Consider the following 18073-nt stretch of genomic DNA (forward strand, 5'->3'; position numbering starts at 1 on the left):
TTGGATCTAAGTGCTCTTAACTGCAACTGCCAGGATTTCTTTGTGCATGTCACCACAGGTTCTGATGTATTAGAAGGACCTGTTGCAACATCCTTAATACATTGACTCAGAAGATGTGAAAATTACTCCTGGTACAAAATGCTGTGGTAAGATATGCATTAAGGCCTTTGAAATTCATGGGGCACGTCTGTGTCTATTAAGAACATTCGAAGGTGTATTTGAATATTTGTATTTAAACAATTACTATATTATATCTTTCACCAATGAGATGATCAGAGCTGTGACAAGAATGTAAAGATTCTGTCCAATGCTACGGAGAGAAAGTATAATTTTATCGATGCATGTCTTTACAAGTGGAATTTATTTATAATTTATGGTGCAGCGTTCAATAAGTAGAAATAGAGAAATAATAGAGAGGAAACCATTTTTATTAACATTTTCTGGCTAAATTCCCACTACAATGTATGAGAACTTAGATTAAGATTTTTCTTTAGGAATCAATACCTGCATCAAAATTAAGCATTCAGCCATACTAAATGGTGCCAGAGTTATTGTGAAGGCTTAAGTTGAGTGATTGAGAATCTTTTAGGGCTAATTTTGCTTTCATTTTGTTATTCAAGCATCTGTAAAATACAATAATATTCAGCAGCAAGAGTTGTTTTTAAATATATCTTGAACTTATGTATCTATTACCTTTCATGGAGGTGGGATGAGTACAAATTTCCTTGAATCGTTGTGAAACTGAAATGAGCCAGTCACTTTTTAAAAGTTTGAGAATATGTACATACGGAAAGGCCAAATCGATACCTGCTCTTAATATTATTGAAGTTATTAATTAATAATTTCCATTACTTTTATCGTATACTATTTGCACTACCATAGTTGTCGACCAAATTAAAATGTTTTAGGTCCATATTGTCATCATGTTTTGATGGAAATATTTGAGAATCAATCATGGGATCAGCGTGTTTTCAAATTTAGGTACATAATGCCAAGGTAAAATTTTTAATTTTGAGTTTCGTACTTGTATCATAATGGACTCATTTACTCAGACACGAAATCACAATTCATCAAAAGACTACAGTAGATTGACGGGAAAGATATGATATGACTAAAAAAATCTCTCCATGATTCTCCTACAAGTTTAAAAGAAGATAATGCCAAAGTTTATGCCACTTTTCATGAGTTTTTGATGTCATTAGAGATCTGTCTCATTTACCGTATTTGTCTGAATATAGTCCCCCCTTTTTTTCCAAAAATGTCCATGATAAAAGTAAAGGAAAGTAAAGGGGGACTATATTCAAATGCACTTTTTAAATTTTTTCCGGAAACTCAAGCCTCAAAATTAGGGGGAGGGACTACATTCGGAGAAATACGGTACTTGTTCAGAGAGAACTTTTCATTTGGGGAAGGAATCACTGAAACATGTATCCACAACAATTAACCATACGAGTCCCATGCACAAGGCCGAAGTGTGACAGGAGAGTGGTGACCACAGCTCGTGACTTCATCTTCTTATCTGCCTTAGAGTAAACTGTCAATTTTTTGTCATCAATAGCTTGGGAAGTGGGCTACAGACTGGAAAACAAGGAAATAACAGGTATCACTAAGTTTCTAACAGAACCTTGCATATTCATTTTCATAAATTCATTTTGGTACCATGATTTATCTCAGTACCAGTTTTGTTGAAGTCTGTTCTTTCTTTGAATTTACCCTAGATTTGAGTCTTTTTCAGCTAATTTAAGTTGTGTGATGGTGTTTAGCAGAGTTATCCTTCATCATAATAGCAACACACATTTTGAATTAATTGACCACATTCCCTTAGCTGAAAGTTTTTATGGCTGTAAAAATATCTTGAGAAAAATCATCCGACTTCGTAATTATTCTGACAAGTGAGTTTTAATTGAGAATTTGTCACTATTCCTTATTCCTGAATATCATCTAGGAATTTGGGTGAAATGCCCAATTCTTAAATCATGTGGTAAATTGTGATAAGGTGATGAATTTGAGAATAGAGATTTATCTCTTGAGTTTGGGGGGATGGTTCACAAAAATGCAGACTGGCCAAGAAAAAGATAAAACTAAGCAAATATATTGTAAGGAGTTATGAAAATGTATGCTGGAGGATAGTATGTTGCGTTCAATTGATGTAAGTGTATGTATGTCGGATTACAAAACAATACCAAGGGCCCTCAGTTGAAGAATCATCAGCGCATCCATACTGGGGAACGGCCATATGCTTGTGGTGTTTGCAACAAGATGTTCTCACGGCAGTCAACCCTGTGGAACCACCGTCGGGTGCACACCGGGGAGAAGCCGTACCGGTGTGATGTCTGTGGCATGGCTTTCTCCCAGGTGAGACTACAATAAAATGGCTTACAGGAGCATTAACCTCAGTCCCAATTTTCTTGAAGCCTTGCATGTCTCTGTTAGGACTCGGATAAAATCATAGTGATGGGATACTTCAGCTCTTTTAAGCGTATATCAGGGTTCCCACTCAACCGTGAAAACCTTAAAACCGTGAATAAGCCGTGAATTTCGTCTACCATGAAAAAACCTGGATATAGCCGTGAAATTCGTCGTAAAACCTTAAAAACCTCTCAAACTTGATTGTGGATCTAAAGAAAAATCGATTTTTCGGTCATATTTAAAGGTCAGTCACTCGCAGACGCAGTCCACGCATTTATCTGCACACGTATATTCGAAGCGAAAATATTGGTCCGTGTGCCATGACGTCACACAGACCTTAAGGCTGTGATTGGAAGATCTTTAACCAAAGTCATCATTAACCCTGGCGAGAAATCAGACACCTCTTCACTTCCCTGTAACCCTCCATTTTCCCACTCACAACTTTTAGCCGGCCCTAAATTTTGCTTACGGTAGGCGACGTCACAAGAGCACTTTCATTTCTGCGTTTGCATTCCCAGTTCTTATCGCGTTTGCTATATTTTTAGTTGACTGCGGCCAGTGATTTTCATGTAATCAGTATTTCTTCCTAAAATGGCTTATCAACAGACCGTGAATTTGACGTAATTTTGACCGTGAAAACCTGGAAAAAACCGTGAACTTTATAATTTAGATTCAGTGGGAACCCTGGTATATACAGTACCAAATATCTGTGTGGATCAGGGTGTGAGGCTAAGCTAAGTGGAGAGGATGCCCTTCATATAACCCTCGACTCTTTGGTTAAGGGGCCTGCCAATGAACACATAGCCAAAACTCTCTCCTTTGGGAGTCCATGGCCATCTTGAGTTCATGTTCATACGCAACCGGGTCAAGGGGGTGCCCATTTGTGGCTATTCAACTTCCTAGCTGTTGAGCTATTGACTCTCTGCCTAAAACCGGATCAAGGAGGTGCCCGTTTGTGGCTATTCAGCTTCCTAGCTGCTGAGCTATTGACTCTCTGCCTCAAACAACCCCTTCCATAAGAATGTTTACCTGTTTCTTAATCTGTTTGGGTTCTTTCATAAAGTCGGGAAGTCATGGGTCCCAAACGTGAGTTCAGGTTTTGCATTTGTTTACAGGCCTCTAGTATCAGTGGGCTCTGCAGATGGAGAAGGTTCTGAGAGTAATCAGGGTTCTTAAGGGATATCATCAGGGAAGTCATGGAAATATGCAGGAAATTATTCTCTGTTCATTTTATCATTGCGGGTGAGCTGGTGTGGCTGAAGCAAGTGGGGGTGAGAGGAGAGAAAGTTTCTCAAAACGTTACTTTGCCTTGGCCAATCAGCAGACAGTAGGTGTGGCCTCAGTCACTCTTAGACCTCCGTCAAGTGAACATTGTGAATCTGCTAGTGGAGCAGTGTTGTCAAACCTCACACACTCTCCTTGTATGTCTTCAAGTATGCCTTTCACCAACGGTGCCACTTTGTCATTTGCTTCTGTGAGAGAATTATCCTCAATACCTTGCAAATGAGCAGGTATATTATCTTGGCAGTGACAAACTAGGGCGACTATGTGCATTTGGCTTCATTTCATTTCCTCGGATTTTTTTGCAAATTAGTTTCATCAAAGGTGAGCTCAACAACAAAGTGTTCCCGAATATGATTGATCACCACAAAAATCTCAAATGGTTGATTGAGCGAGCAATTTTGACGGCCTAGAACGAAGATGTGGATGACTCAAACTAGGTAAATCAGGATAAAATAGTTGGTTCTCTGCATAAATTCAAATTTTTTAAATGTGTAACAAAAGAAGACGAAGTCACCAACTATCTATCTGAATATTTAAAGTCCTTGGATGCACCTGGCTTACCACGATTTACAGCTAAAGGTAGGGTCTGTGTTCATGATCTTTTGAAAGCTAAACCAACCAAAAATATCCAACGGAACGCGTTTGGTGATTTAAGAAACTGATAATGAATGTGATTCACGCGACTATACTCAACGGAAAATTCAAAGATGAGGAAGTTCTCACTCCGAAGATTCCATAATCCCAACTTATATGCCATTTTGAGCTTACACGAATTCCAGTTCGTGTTGCATTCATGATGATGATTAACAAATCACAAGGTCAATCTTTCAGTGTTTGTGCTCAAAAGCTCCAAAACCCAAGATTTTATATGTAGTATTTTCACAAGTTGGTAAACCATCTGATTAATCTCTTTCAATGCTTCGCTATATTTATTTCGATTCATCTGCTTTATCTTGCCCCTGGTCAAAAAACAAAAACTGTTACATATCAGAAGGTGCTTAACTCAAGAGATTAAACCCGAATATGTAGGTGCCGTGGTACGTTTACGCAGTGCACTTCTCAATGCTGCTCCCTAGACTTTTCATGAGATTTTGAGCATCAGTCAATTATCGGTCTAGCGTGGCATAAACTTGCCCCAAGAACGGGTTGGTCTTTATAAATTTCTGTATAAGACCACAGTTTCTTAAATTTCCTAAGTGAAAACATCAAAATTAGAAAATTCATTGAAAAAATCCACATGTACATCCCTATGTCTACTTCCCCAGTGTAGTTTGAATAAAGAATATATATTTCTAACAAGCCATTTTTATGCTTAATTAAGTTTTTTAATTTTTTATTGTTTTATTACCGTAAGCTAAATATTATTAAAATCAGTACAGCCGCTACTGACTAATAAATGGTGTAACTAAACTGTTCGGTAATTTATAGGCACTACGAAGTTTGCCAGGTCAGCTAGTAGATTATAGATTATGGTTAGGGAAAATCTCTAGAGGCGCTGCAAGAAGATGAAAACAGTGTATCAGCATATTATGTTCGAGTGGTGAGGTGGTCAATTTTTTTCAGTCCTGGCTAGGTAGCATGGGGTGCAGGGCACATGGACTTACAATTAGTGCTACTTGACTTTTTTCTGTTATTATTCCTAATTGACTTTATTTCATTGCATATATACTTTGCTTCATTTTTCCATTAAAGCTCTATGTCTTTGCTGCTTTGACGTTGAGTTAAGGAAATGTTTAGAAATTCAGACTGGAAATCTGGGAAAAGTCAAGGATTTTAAGAATGGAAAAATGTAATGAACTCTGGTAAGTGACAGAGCAAACTTTTGGAACGGAATTGCCAAATCGTATCTACTTTCAAATTTCACCAAATAGTAAGCATTGACCCTTATAGGATTGTCAATATTTTGGTCTAAGTGGGTGCGATGCAGGCTGCTAGCAGGTAGTGTTTGGCTTAAATAAGGATTATTAATACCTTATCAAATGAAGGAAACTTTCCGATCATAGGCAATTTTAATAGGTGATTACTTTGTGAGATTCCCTTAGACTGACTGATATGTTTGAAACTTTTGAACTTTGGAGGTCGACAAAGAGATAATACAGGTACATAAGTGGATTATACCTCTGACTTGGGCTCAATTGAAAAGATGACACCTTTGTTGCCACCTGTGTCATAATAATTAAGTATAGGATTAGTTTTGAAAGGTATTGCTGCTGAGTTTTGTCAACAATTTTTAGCTTATTTCATCAAATATAATTGTTTCACAATTGAAAAATACCACGTCAATACCATTTGTAATCTATGAGGCACATGATTCGAGAATCCAGACAAGCAATACGCCAACTATTGGCCGAGTTTGGAAGCAGAGCTCCTAGGATACCTAAGGAAACCACGTTGACAAATCATTGGTATTTCTGGGAATTTACTGATTTTTCTAATTATATTTTTGGTATTAAGCCATCATAACGTCGCAGGTAATATATTTTAAGCATTCACATTAATGTAAAATGCCTTTTCAGTTGCCATTTTTTGCTACAATTCATCATTTACTGGGAAGGTGGTTTGTTTGTTTAATGCACTTGGGGTAACCGACGTATTGCAATTTTTCTTTGCTAGCCGGCTGAGAATAATGTTATTTTTATTGCAGTCACTCATTTATGATCATTGGGAACCCTTTGAGTAATGTCCGTGAGATAGTAGAGGATATTTCAACTGAATTTTATTAATTCCTTAATCTTAACTGCTATTTGTCGTTGCCCGTGGGAATTGAATTACCTCCTCTAAGCCAAGAAAATCTTCTTAGATATTTTCTACTTTAATTATTGCAGTGGCTCGACGACTCATCCTATTGCACCTATGTTATCATCACAACAATATCCTCGATGCGTCAGCCATGTTGGCAAATTACGTCACTGCTTTCAGCACCGCCATCGGTGATTTGAGTCTCGAATAGTAATTCTTGGTTAAAACTTTCGCGTGTACTTGTCATGTTGAAAAAAACTTTTGGGCTATGTTGCGTCACTTCTTGGGTGGCCCCAACATTTCCGGAACGATGACAGTCGCTTTCTCGAGAATCCTATACTTAATTATTTTGACACAGGTTCCACTTAATGTACTTCAAGTTCTATCGGTATCGATAAGTTGACTTTGTTTACTTTGGGTTAAATACATTGCGTTTTTAGGACTGTTGGGTAGTGTTTCTGATAGTAGTCATTGAATACTTAATACTGTATTTGCACAAATCTAAGACAAGGATTTTTTTCACCCTCCCATGTGACCTCACTGGCTGTCGCCATGGGAGGCCACCTTGGCGCGAGGCTATGAGCGCTGCTACGATGCAGGCTGCTAGCAGGTAGTGCTTGGCTTAAATAAGGATTATTAATACCCTATCAAACGAAGGAAACTTTCCTACCATAGGCAATTTTAATAGGTGATTACTAAGAAATGTTTCCCTGAGCTCTATGCTTCTTGCGTACAGTGGTAATCTCAAATGATGTAAAACTCCTGAATACTCGTATAGCATCTGGGCCCTTGTGACGTCATGTGGAGTGGCATCGTATGGGCACCCATCTGGCCTCTTTCAAATGTGCTTAAAATTGACCATTAATATTTGTCTAAACTGGGACTTCTAAAACCAAATAATTTGTATATTATGAATACACCAATGGTGGGTAAGGAATCGCAATCAATGCCTTTCGTTTTTTTAACGGAGGAAACTACCCAATTCCTGCAGAAAAGAAGGCAGTAGCTTAAATTCTCGTTATGACGGGCTCATGAAATATACAGAATCGAGTTTTTAGATTCCCTTAGTCTGGCTGATACATTACAAGCCTTTTAACCTTGGAGGTTGAAAACACAGGTATGTGGAGTATACCTCTGCTATGCAATCAGATGCCGATTTCTTGACTTCAAATAGGGGTTGCATCTAGCCTAAATTATGGATACCAGAGTTTGCTGCCAGATAATTTTGCAACGAAAACCCATGTTGTAAATATCAGCACCATCATTTAAATAATTTTATTTTACGTTTTAAAGCAATAAGCATTTCCCATAATCCCGGTCAAGGCGAATGATTTTTTCTCTGTGGATTTTTCGCACAATAAGCATTTTTTTGGCTGCAGGCAGAGATTCAGCCAGCACCGATCAAACGTTGGTAGCACTCCGTAATATCCACAATTCACCAGCGTTACCCTTGGTTTGGCTTAGAAAAGCATCCAATGTCTCCCAAGAGGTACCACTCTTTTGGCTAGAATGTGAATTTATAAATATGATTTAGAAAACTTATATCCTGAACTACACTTGACCATGACTTAGATATTGGCTTGTCATAACTTTTTTTGGTAACGAAAATTTCTAGAAAAGTGTGTGTCACCTTGTTCTTGTGGTGTCAAACCATATCTCTTTTCATTGGAGCCCAAGTCAGCTTCTTTCTTGAGGCTAGGAACTTCCATAAAATAAATTCTTACTTTACTGAAATGATAGAATCACCATAATCACAATGCCTCTGCTTTAAATTCTTGCACTTATTCCTAAAAAGCTTTAAAAGTTTCCATTGATGCATTGCCCTTTGTTATGGCTGCTAACATGAGAAGAAAAATTTTTCTCTGTGCTACTCAACTGACTATCATTTGCCCTATGACAGATGTTTACATAATTATTCAAATGCACTAGCCGTCAATTCTTTCCTGTGAAGACAATCATCCATCATAAGCTTATGACATTTTCAGAATCGAGGTGCAGGAAAGTGCAAAAATTTTTGTGTATTAGTACCTATTTCTTTTTTACTATTGACATTTTCAGAATGAATTGGTGCCCGAGTATTTGATTGTATTGGCTCTGCTTTCATGGATATTTCTTGTGGTTAAATTTACAGGTTTAGGCATTTCTAGTGAATAGTAGAGGGACATGCTATTCCACTGGCTGCATGAAAAGTGTTAAGTGGATGATAACCTTTCTTCCTTTTTTTTTGTAAAATGAATTGCTGCTCAAATATTAGGTACTTCTACAATTTTTTTTGGAATGAGAATCCGCAATGCACTGCTGCTTTAATCGACTTCATGATATTTCACACTTATTTACCTAAACCCATCTTATCTCAAGGTAATTAAGTCATTCTTAAGGGACAACAAAAAGTTTTTATGCCCTTGAAAGTAATGCTTTAGCATTGAAATGTCTAGGGCTCAAATAATTTAGTGTGGAAAATAGAATAGTGACTAATTTCGTTGCTTGCAGTTTAGAATTGAGTTATAGTTCTTTTAACTAATTATACTTCGGAGTGCTCTAATTTACCCTTCACAGCATGAATGTACGGCTTTTGGGAACCTGAATTAGGTACTACAAATGACATAGGGAAACAGCATTATATGTTATCTGAATGAATCGGCGTTTGCTAGCTACTTCCCATATGTCTTCCCTGGTTCTTCTCTTGTCTCCTCACCAAACACTGGTTGAGTATAAGGTTGCTCTTTTTCTCTTGCTAAACTGTGATTTATTAATTAAATGCCATTTGATGATGAAATTGAAGTATTGTGTAGTTAATTATTTTGTTTATCTTTTATATTATTTTAAGTTGCTTAGCACAAATGGTTTGAAATAATTCTATTATTTACATAACCATTTTACATGCACAATGTGATTATAATTATTGCTGCAATATTCATAAAGGTGTCACACTGTGCTAAACCATGGCGAGTAGGTATCTGATTTACAGCTTTACATAGTGTATTCCTATCATGTTTTTGGTCTTAGAATGGCATACAGTGTTTGGGAAAGTTAAATTCCATTATGGAGGATAAGTGGCACCAAACGACTCTTGGAAATACTTTTTAGACCAATATTACGTGATATCATTTTACTGGTTGGTAATTTCTCAGAGTTCACTTGCCCTCTCATGGCTTGGGACTGAAGTTATGTTATGAATGCGGTGAAGCAGTACAAATTCCTTAGCTATATTAGGTGATGAGTTCTTTCCTGTGCTATATGTCAATCATCTGGAATTAACATTGTTTCAAATTCTGCATTTGCATACTAAATGCTCTTCAAATAATAGGTGGTACTATGAGAGAAAAATGTACCCCAGCAAAATTTGTGTTGTCACTATTGCTATTTGGGAAAAAAAAGTTTATTTCTTAGTGGGTTGATATTCTATGGCTGGTGAGGAAAATTCAAAGGAACATAATTTTTCATTGTTCAAATATGTATAGGAGGTATTCCCTGATGTCCCTCTAGGTACACTTGAAAGAGCCCCTACTCCATGGAATGGTGGCACATTAGAAAACATGTGCTCGATGGTATTGTTCACTGGAATTCTCCTTGACAAATCTTCAGAGAAGTTTTATATGTAGTAGATTTTTTTTTTCAAAATATGTACCCATTGGAAGAACGGCTTACTTCTGAGGAAAATGAGACATTCTACGTTTGATTAAATGGATGGGAAGGAATATGAAATATCAAAGGAAAAGAGGGTGAGAGGAATATGATTTTATGCACCACAATTCTGGTGAATAGCATGCATTATGTTTGAGACAGGCAAGAGTCCAGTGTACTGTCCTTCCTTGGTTGATGAAAGAAATGGCCATGCTTTAATGTTCGTGGTCTTTCTTGTAAGAATGATTTGCTGCCAGAAAGGTTACCAAAGTTCATGAAGAGTGATTGTGTTGGCAGAAATTTTGCTGGGATACTTTTTTCCACTGTAGTACATATTTTCAACTGAGAGCTCATTTTGGTGAACTTAGTCACGTGTGGTAGTTAAACCTTCTAATTACTCTCTGATAACTCAGTCGTAGTATTGAGGAGCACCAGATACATAACTTCTTTGCAGATGCATAACTTCTTTGACTTTTGTGCATCAAGAAATCTCATTTGTTGGATAATAAAGGTAGCGTAAAACATAAGTGATGAATACTCATGTATTCAATATTTTAAAGGATTATCCTGTCGTGGGTTGATTTCCTAAGTCATGCAACTTGTGAAGAAATTCTTTTTGGATTGCATTTTCTTGGATGCATATCTGCTTATTGAACATAAATGTTGCTTCGCTTTTGAAAGTCCTGCATCAGTCATTCTATTCCACGAATCAGATGTTCAAAATTTCAAGTTACTCTTTATTGACTTTAAGTTATCAAAAATGTTGGCCCATATGTATCTCAGGCAAAGCATTGTTAATTGCCGAGTAGTGAAAAAATTCCATCAATATTTTTTAGAATTTCAAGCAAACAATTTTATTGAAACGATTCTTGTGTGACTGCATTTCACTACTTTAGCTTATCAATTTTTAGAGCCTCAAATACAGCATAGGTTTAGGAATTTGGTAACTATTACTGCTAAATTTAATTTAGTAATCTAGTCCAGGAAAAATTCTTGGGCCATAACACTGTAATTATTTGCACTTCATGGAGGGAGAAAAAATTATCAGGGATAAAATCTTAGGGATATACTAAATGCTGTCAGGGGATGGTTCACATGCACATCTTCTTAATAACAATAATGAAGAGAAAGAAAACTCAATTATTTGTGACTTTTAGCGTGTAATATCAATCTTTGATAGCTCTTAATTAGGTGTCTATTATGGAACAATTTTTTGATGGGCTCATTTGTGTGTGTGTGATTGTGTTGACTCCTGTGTGGCAACACAAACAAGGGCCCCCAGTTGAAGGATCACCAGCGCATCCACACAGGCGAGAAGCCGTATGCTTGTGGCGTTTGCAACAAGATGTTTGCTCGGCAGTCGACCCTGTGGAACCACCGTCGGGTGCACACCGGGGAGAAGCCGTACCGGTGTGATGTCTGCGGCATGGCTTTCTCCCAGGTGAGAGTCTTCCCCGGAGCCGAGTTTTTCCTCTGATCGGCTGGATGCTGCATTGGCACGTGTCACTCGCTCAGGTCCAAAATCAAAAAGTCATTCAGATCAATGAGGAAACAGTTTTATGTTCAAGTATGCATTCAAACCTAACTATTGGCATAGTCTTGTTGTGAAGAGTATTGTATTTTCATTGTCTCCCCTCAACGTCGCCCTGGAATCAATTTTGTTATTTGAGGTTAAACCATGGTGATAAATAAAATTCATTTGTAGGAAATCAGTTCTTCCCTTGCCTCTTAATGTCAGGTGAATTGGCACACAGTGGATCAGAGAGGGTATTCTATTTCCTGAACAGTAAAAATCTTCAGGTGAAAGTAATAGCCTTAAAACCTTGCCTTCTGGTTTTTAGCTGTGCTGTTGCGATTATGCTCTTCAATTAGGCTCATTATTTTATCTATGTGGTGTGAATATTTATGGTTTTCAAAAGTTCTTAATTGCTATGGTCAATTAAACTCAAAGAATCCATTCATTTTATCCTAGCTATAGATATTAGTACATGATTTAAATTCGCATTTGTTTGGGGAAGGATATCAGAGTAGAGACCAATGCCATGAATTTCTCTTTTACAATTGTTTTTCCTGGTAGCTGAGGAGGCACATCAGACATGGTCCACCACGAGTTAGTTACTTTAACCTGAAAGCCACTTATAATAATACCAAGAGACGACAAGTGGCTGTTATTATTACAAACAGTATTTTTATGCTTCATTTGATCCCCAGTTTTTCTATTATCTTTGTTTTAACAGAGCTACTGGCGATTTCGTGTCCGTAAGGCAGGAATTTTGCCTTTGCTTGATTTAGCCAACATTTAACTTGTTGGAAGTTGTCAGTATTTGAGAGTTTCAGAATTCAGAGTTGGCAGAATCAGCAATACTTGGAACCCAGTCATCCGCAACATTTCGTTATCTTCCCCCTCCAGTCCTAACTCCCCACACCCTCCGCCCACCCCTCCCACCTGAAATATAAAAAGGCAGCAAAAACCCAATCCTAACATTATTCCCTTGAAAAAGTGACCAGCAGTCGGTCGCGAAACGTCGGGGCTATCTCCATCACGACACGCGGCATACACCCGTATGTGACTTACTTTTAATCATCATGAGCCGCGAAAGCTTCAATCAAGATATTAGTTAACAGTCAAAGAGGCATATATCATTTAAGGGCTTTGAAGCAGGTGTACTTACCGATGATCATTACTGTCAAGAAGGAGTATTACCTCCAAAAGCAGTGCTACTGTTGGAAAATGCCCCGTCCCATCTGAATGAGATAATACCAACGTTAGATGATGGTTTAATAGTCACCAAGTTTTTACCCTTAAACATCACATCCATATTTCAACCAGTGGATCAAGCCATCATTGTGTCAATGAAAAGGAATTATGTGTTGGTCTTCTGCTAATGCTATCCACAAAAGGTGAAAACTTAATGAACTTCTGGAAGAAAATGACTACAGTAGATGCAATTCATGGTGTGTGTCAGGCCTGGTTCATGTTGAAACATATATCTCTAGTTCGTTTGTGGATGAAACTTTAGTTAGACCTCACAGGTGATTTCAAGGGATTTCCAAACTCAGAAGTGAGTAACTCCAACTTGGGGCATTAGTGAAGCAATGGAAGGCTTTGAAATTGTTGATGAAGAAAACTTAAATGAGTGGTTGGAAAGAGATGAAAGTAATTGGAATTCCATCATATGTTGAATGAGGACATTATTGACTCCGTAGCCTTGACCAGACTAGTGGGCAAGGAAGGAAGTGGAGGGAGTGAATGTGGCGAGAGCAAAGACAAGGGTAGTAGTGACCACATGAGCCAATCACTCACCTGCATAGACAATTAGCTGCACTACATGGAGCAGTGGGATTATGATTATAATGATGTTATCCAGCAAAAAAATACACGGTTCGGTGAAGAAAACTATCAATGAATCCTTGAGACAAATGAAATTACCGGACTATTTGCAAAAGTGAAATCATGTTAATTTTGTGAAAATTACAATATCTTAAGAAATGACATGGAGTTTGAATTTTCTGTGTTTCCTGATTATTCGTGCACCCTCTCCCCATCATTAGCCCGGAAAATCAAGAGTCTGCTGTACTTGAATAATTTGTTGAAAATATATATACATAATTATAAAACTACACCCATGCCTAGTGTGGTTTGTTGTTGTTCACACTTTTGCAAACGATTTCATCCCTCAGTGGAATGTTCTTCCTTTTAGAGGAAATAAACCAAAATATAATCACATCACTAAATCAGAAAAATTTCGTGTTAATGACAGTTTTAACATATAAAAGAATGGCCTAATGAAGAAGAATTTTTTTGTCATAAATTATCTCTCAGGAATTGTGATTTCAGCTCTGACTGAACAACCCAATTGTAATTAATCATTTTTATATGGTGATGAAAGGATAGTTTTGACTGGCCTTTAATTAAGTTGTAGTCTACTCTGTGGATAACTACTAACCCATTAGTGCATATAGTTAGTTTTGTCAAATATTCAGTAACAAATTAACTATTCTGGCTAATGAGGTCCATTTTAGCTTATTTCTGCCATTTTAAAATTTTAACAATCAGTAGTTTAAATAATACATTAGTTAATTATAATAGTTTAATAAATTATAATAGTTTAAATATATCGGACGTGTTGCACAGAGAGCAGAAGTGTGGATTACTGTGGTGAATTCCTATGGAAATTTTGCTAAAATTATTAAATCAATGAGTAGAATAATCAGGACAGTGGTTTTCTATTATAAGACAGTAAATAAACAATATTTATTTTAAACAATTTATTTTGACATTTTTACGTGATATTCGCAGAAACATTTTGGATGGAGCCCAAAGTTGCATTTACTACAGGTGAATTTTGCTCTCCCTTTACACTCTACGCCTTTTGGCAATAATAAATAATGGTAACAATAATAATGAGGTTTAGGCGATCAAATCTAACAGAATTAATGGGAACAGGGGTACGTTTTCCTTGGATAGATGATTTTCAAAATTCTATTTAGAATAATCAAGGCAAGTGACCTTTGAAATTTCAAAGGAGAGTCTTTTATGTTCAGTTATTAGTCAATGCATTTAGGACATCGAAAAAAATGGCTAATATTAGTCACCATCATATATTGTCTTATTTTGGACCTACTTGTATATAAAGCAATCAACTGCTCCAAACTACACCCATTCCAAGGCTATGAGATAAGAACACTATTGGCTGAGGTACAGAAATCTAGCTTTTTTCTCTCTTGACCATCTTTTTGTAGCACAGACAGAAATTTTTTTATTGTTTGTTGCACCAGTGACGACACAATAATCTTTGCACCTGACAAGTACCTAGAGCATTATCACAACTTATAAAGCATTAGGCACCTCTTCGTTCCTTTGTCATTGTCAACTTTATCTTGAGAGGACAATTTTCCACTCTTTTCTCCTGTGTTGCACCACTTGGACAGATATTTAGGGAAGCAAGGTGCCTAATGAGTTTCATCAAATTGAAGTAATTGTAAATAAAAAAACTCATATCCTATATCTTTTGGTACATTAGCAGCATTTATGAGGAGTGCAACAACATCTCCACGTTGTTTGTGGGCTTTTTTACCGGTGTATACTTGAAATGTGATCTTATAACCAGCACTGGTACATAAGACCCAATCTTTAAAGCCAAAATGAATAGGCTTTTCTTAAAGATTTCTGAGGTTATAAATTTCTATGATATTTAGTGGCCATCTAAAAGCCTTGTAAATAATAAAAATATATGTACTCTGTGTTTGCTGTTAGCTAATCTTTATTTATTAAATGTGTGTCTTTTGTTCAGTACTCTGTTACTAGCACGTATTCCAGAAGGCAAGGGCTAAGATATTGTTATTCATGATGGCTATGGAGATATTTTATCCAGTGTGATTGAAATAATCTCTTCTATCTGCCTTAGGCTCAAATTTTGAGAAGAAATATCAATCCTATGTTCCATTGAAAATAAGCCTTTCAGTCTGATAATAATGAATGTTTTTTGCTTCTTGAAATCTCATTTAAATGTTGAGTTTATGATCTCATATTAATAGGTTTAGGTTAACTTTTGGAGGGCAAATTACTCTTGAGTTTTCCATATGAGTACATACTCCTTTTTCATATGACCTGAATGAGAAATAAGAAATATTCATTATGCTTTTAATTCATATCTCTGTTGCAGCTCTAAAGTATAGCTGATTATATCTTGCATTATCCCCTCTATTATAAGTATTTTGTTGTGCCAAATAAATTCAAGGTCTTAATTTTAGTGGAGTTTGAGATTTAGGAATTTGTATGTTGTCATGATGCTATATTAAGGTACAGTAAAACTTGGTGTGGGTAGAATCTTAAAAGGGTTTAATTTTTAATTTGGACAATGTACTCGGGTTTTTAATGGCATTAGAAATGTAAAATTTTGAAATAATTCGTGTTTTTATTCCTACATGTGTGGTAATTATTTAAAACGATTGCATAAATTGTCTGAAAAGCCTACAAATAACCAACCATTTCTAATGTACTGAAGAAGAGCATGTTGCTCGCTTCTCAATGCCATCAAGGTATTTCATGACTGAAATGTTTGCCTTTTATGTTCTGCCTTTCTCAAGTTTTTTGCTGTACAGAAGTGTGACCTAGTAAGTTATAGCTGCATTAGACAAAACATAAATATTGCCGTTGCGTAACATTTGTGTGTATGTATGGGCTTACGTGGCATAACAAAGGGCCCCCAGTTGAAGAACCATCAGCGCATCCATACTGGCGAGAAGCCATATGCTTGTGGTGTTTGCAACAAGATGTTCTCACGGCAGTCAACCCTGTGGAACCACCGTCGGGTGCACACCGGGGAGAAGCCGTACCGGTGTGATGTCTGCGGCATGGCTTTCTCCCAGGTGAGACTATTAAATGGGTTTCCAGTATGCAATCACAGATCACATTCTTTTCTCAGATAATTGCTGCACAAGTTGCATTCATGTATGTTTATAATAGTGATGGAAAGGTTTTGTGGTAAATTCTGAGAGGAACTTAGGACTTAGATAAAAAATAAATCATGGTTAGCAGCCAAAAATATTTCACCAGCAATCGATAATCAATAAATCTTTGCTTATTTTCAACGACTTTCAAGTTATTGATTGTCTAAGCTAGCTTTTTATATTTATTTATGTTTGGTCTGAGGCTAAAGTTCCAGACCGGAAGAAGCACAAATTTATTGTAAGAAATATCAGCATAAAATACCAATTTGTAATTTCGCCTAAGGTCTCATGTTTCAGAATTACAATGTTTATTGATCACACATTGGTCAAGAAAGGAATTCATCTGCTTGTTCGTGTTGAGAAAAAGTCTATTTTTAATACATGTGGATCATTTTTACTTAATGACAGACATGCCTTTGCTTCATATTTTCGTACATGTATGGTGACATGTTAATGAAATGATCTCTATAGATCGATGATTCTACTGTTTCTCATTCTATTCATTGGAATTTTTTCATGATGGGATTAATAATAACTTCGTAGTATTCCAGACAATTTTTTGTTAACCAAACTGTTTTTAGTACTTACTGCACTATTATCAATGGTTTTACATGGATCCCATAGATTTTCATGCCTTGTTTGAGTTCATGCTGGTCATTAATTTTTCTTTGCTGAGGATTTTATTGGGAAAGAATTGTCTCAATCAGCTGATGAATTGGATATCGTGATCATAGGGTCCTGTGGTAGTGGTGTTTATAGCTCAATAAAAATTCTCCACATAATGTGGTGTTTGTACCTGTTAAAATGTAGAAATATTTTGCAAGTTTTAAAACTAATCTTCATGTGTTAGTGGTGCTTCTAAATTCTTGAGCCACAAAATGTGACTGTTTATTTATGTTTTAATATGAGCAATTTTTGTCAAAATGTGTCCTGAATACAGAATTTTAGTGTGCTGTAACACCTGTATCATCTGATAGTTGACCTACAGTTTAGAGTTAGAAGGGTTCCGAGTTGTTTAAAACCTTTGGTGTTGTACTATTTCTAGCTGTTTCCCTCGTGTGATACTTATTATCTATTTATTGGTGTTATAGACTTTCACTTACCTGTCAGTTGTAGTCTAGATGGGAATTACTCCTACGCAACTCTTATTACTTGCCATTATTTTGTATCTTATTTTTTAATATCTTTGAATCCCTGAGTTGGTGTAATTCAATTTGTTTTTACATAAAATAGTTTCAGGTAAATGTTTAAAAAGTGTACATAGGGCAATCTTAACTGAAGGAAGGTTTGATGATATTTAATGTTTAAAATGGAGACCTTTGTTGCAATTCATAATGTTTTATTTCTCAGCATACTCTAGCTTCTTCATATTGTCTATCAGTTGTAAATGATGTATTCAGTGCAGTCAGTAGGCATTTGTCTTGTAAGAGTGGTCATCATCACTGGTCAACAATCCTAAGATTGGTTTTTTCAGCTCTCCACTCCACTCCCCTTCAGACACCACCAGAAATACTAAAATGACATAATGAAAAAACACCAGAAACGAATTTTCCTGAAACACGCT

The 18073-nt window shown here is 36.5% G+C and overlaps 1 protein-coding gene across 6 annotated transcripts in view; it reads left to right on the plus strand.

The window, feature by feature from the left end:
* Positions 1-18073, plus strand: part of LOC124167344 (zinc finger protein 345-like) — an 86191-nt gene that overhangs the window by 41762 nt on the left and 26356 nt on the right. For 5 of the 6 annotated variants that reach the window (XM_046545341.1, XM_046545343.1, XM_046545346.1 and 2 more), the window contains 3 exons: positions 2188-2355; positions 11330-11497; positions 16261-16428. In XM_046545341.1, the coding sequence (XP_046401297.1) occupies positions 2188-2355; positions 11330-11497; positions 16261-16428 (504 nt within the window). The remainder of the gene's footprint in view (positions 1-2187; positions 2356-11329; positions 11498-16260; positions 16429-18073) is intronic. The other variant, XM_046545345.1, reaches the window with a different exon arrangement.

This window comes from Ischnura elegans, chromosome 10, assembly GCF_921293095.1.
Source record: "Ischnura elegans chromosome 10, ioIscEleg1.1, whole genome shotgun sequence".
NCBI classification, from domain to species: Eukaryota; Metazoa; Arthropoda; class Insecta; order Odonata; family Coenagrionidae; genus Ischnura; species Ischnura elegans.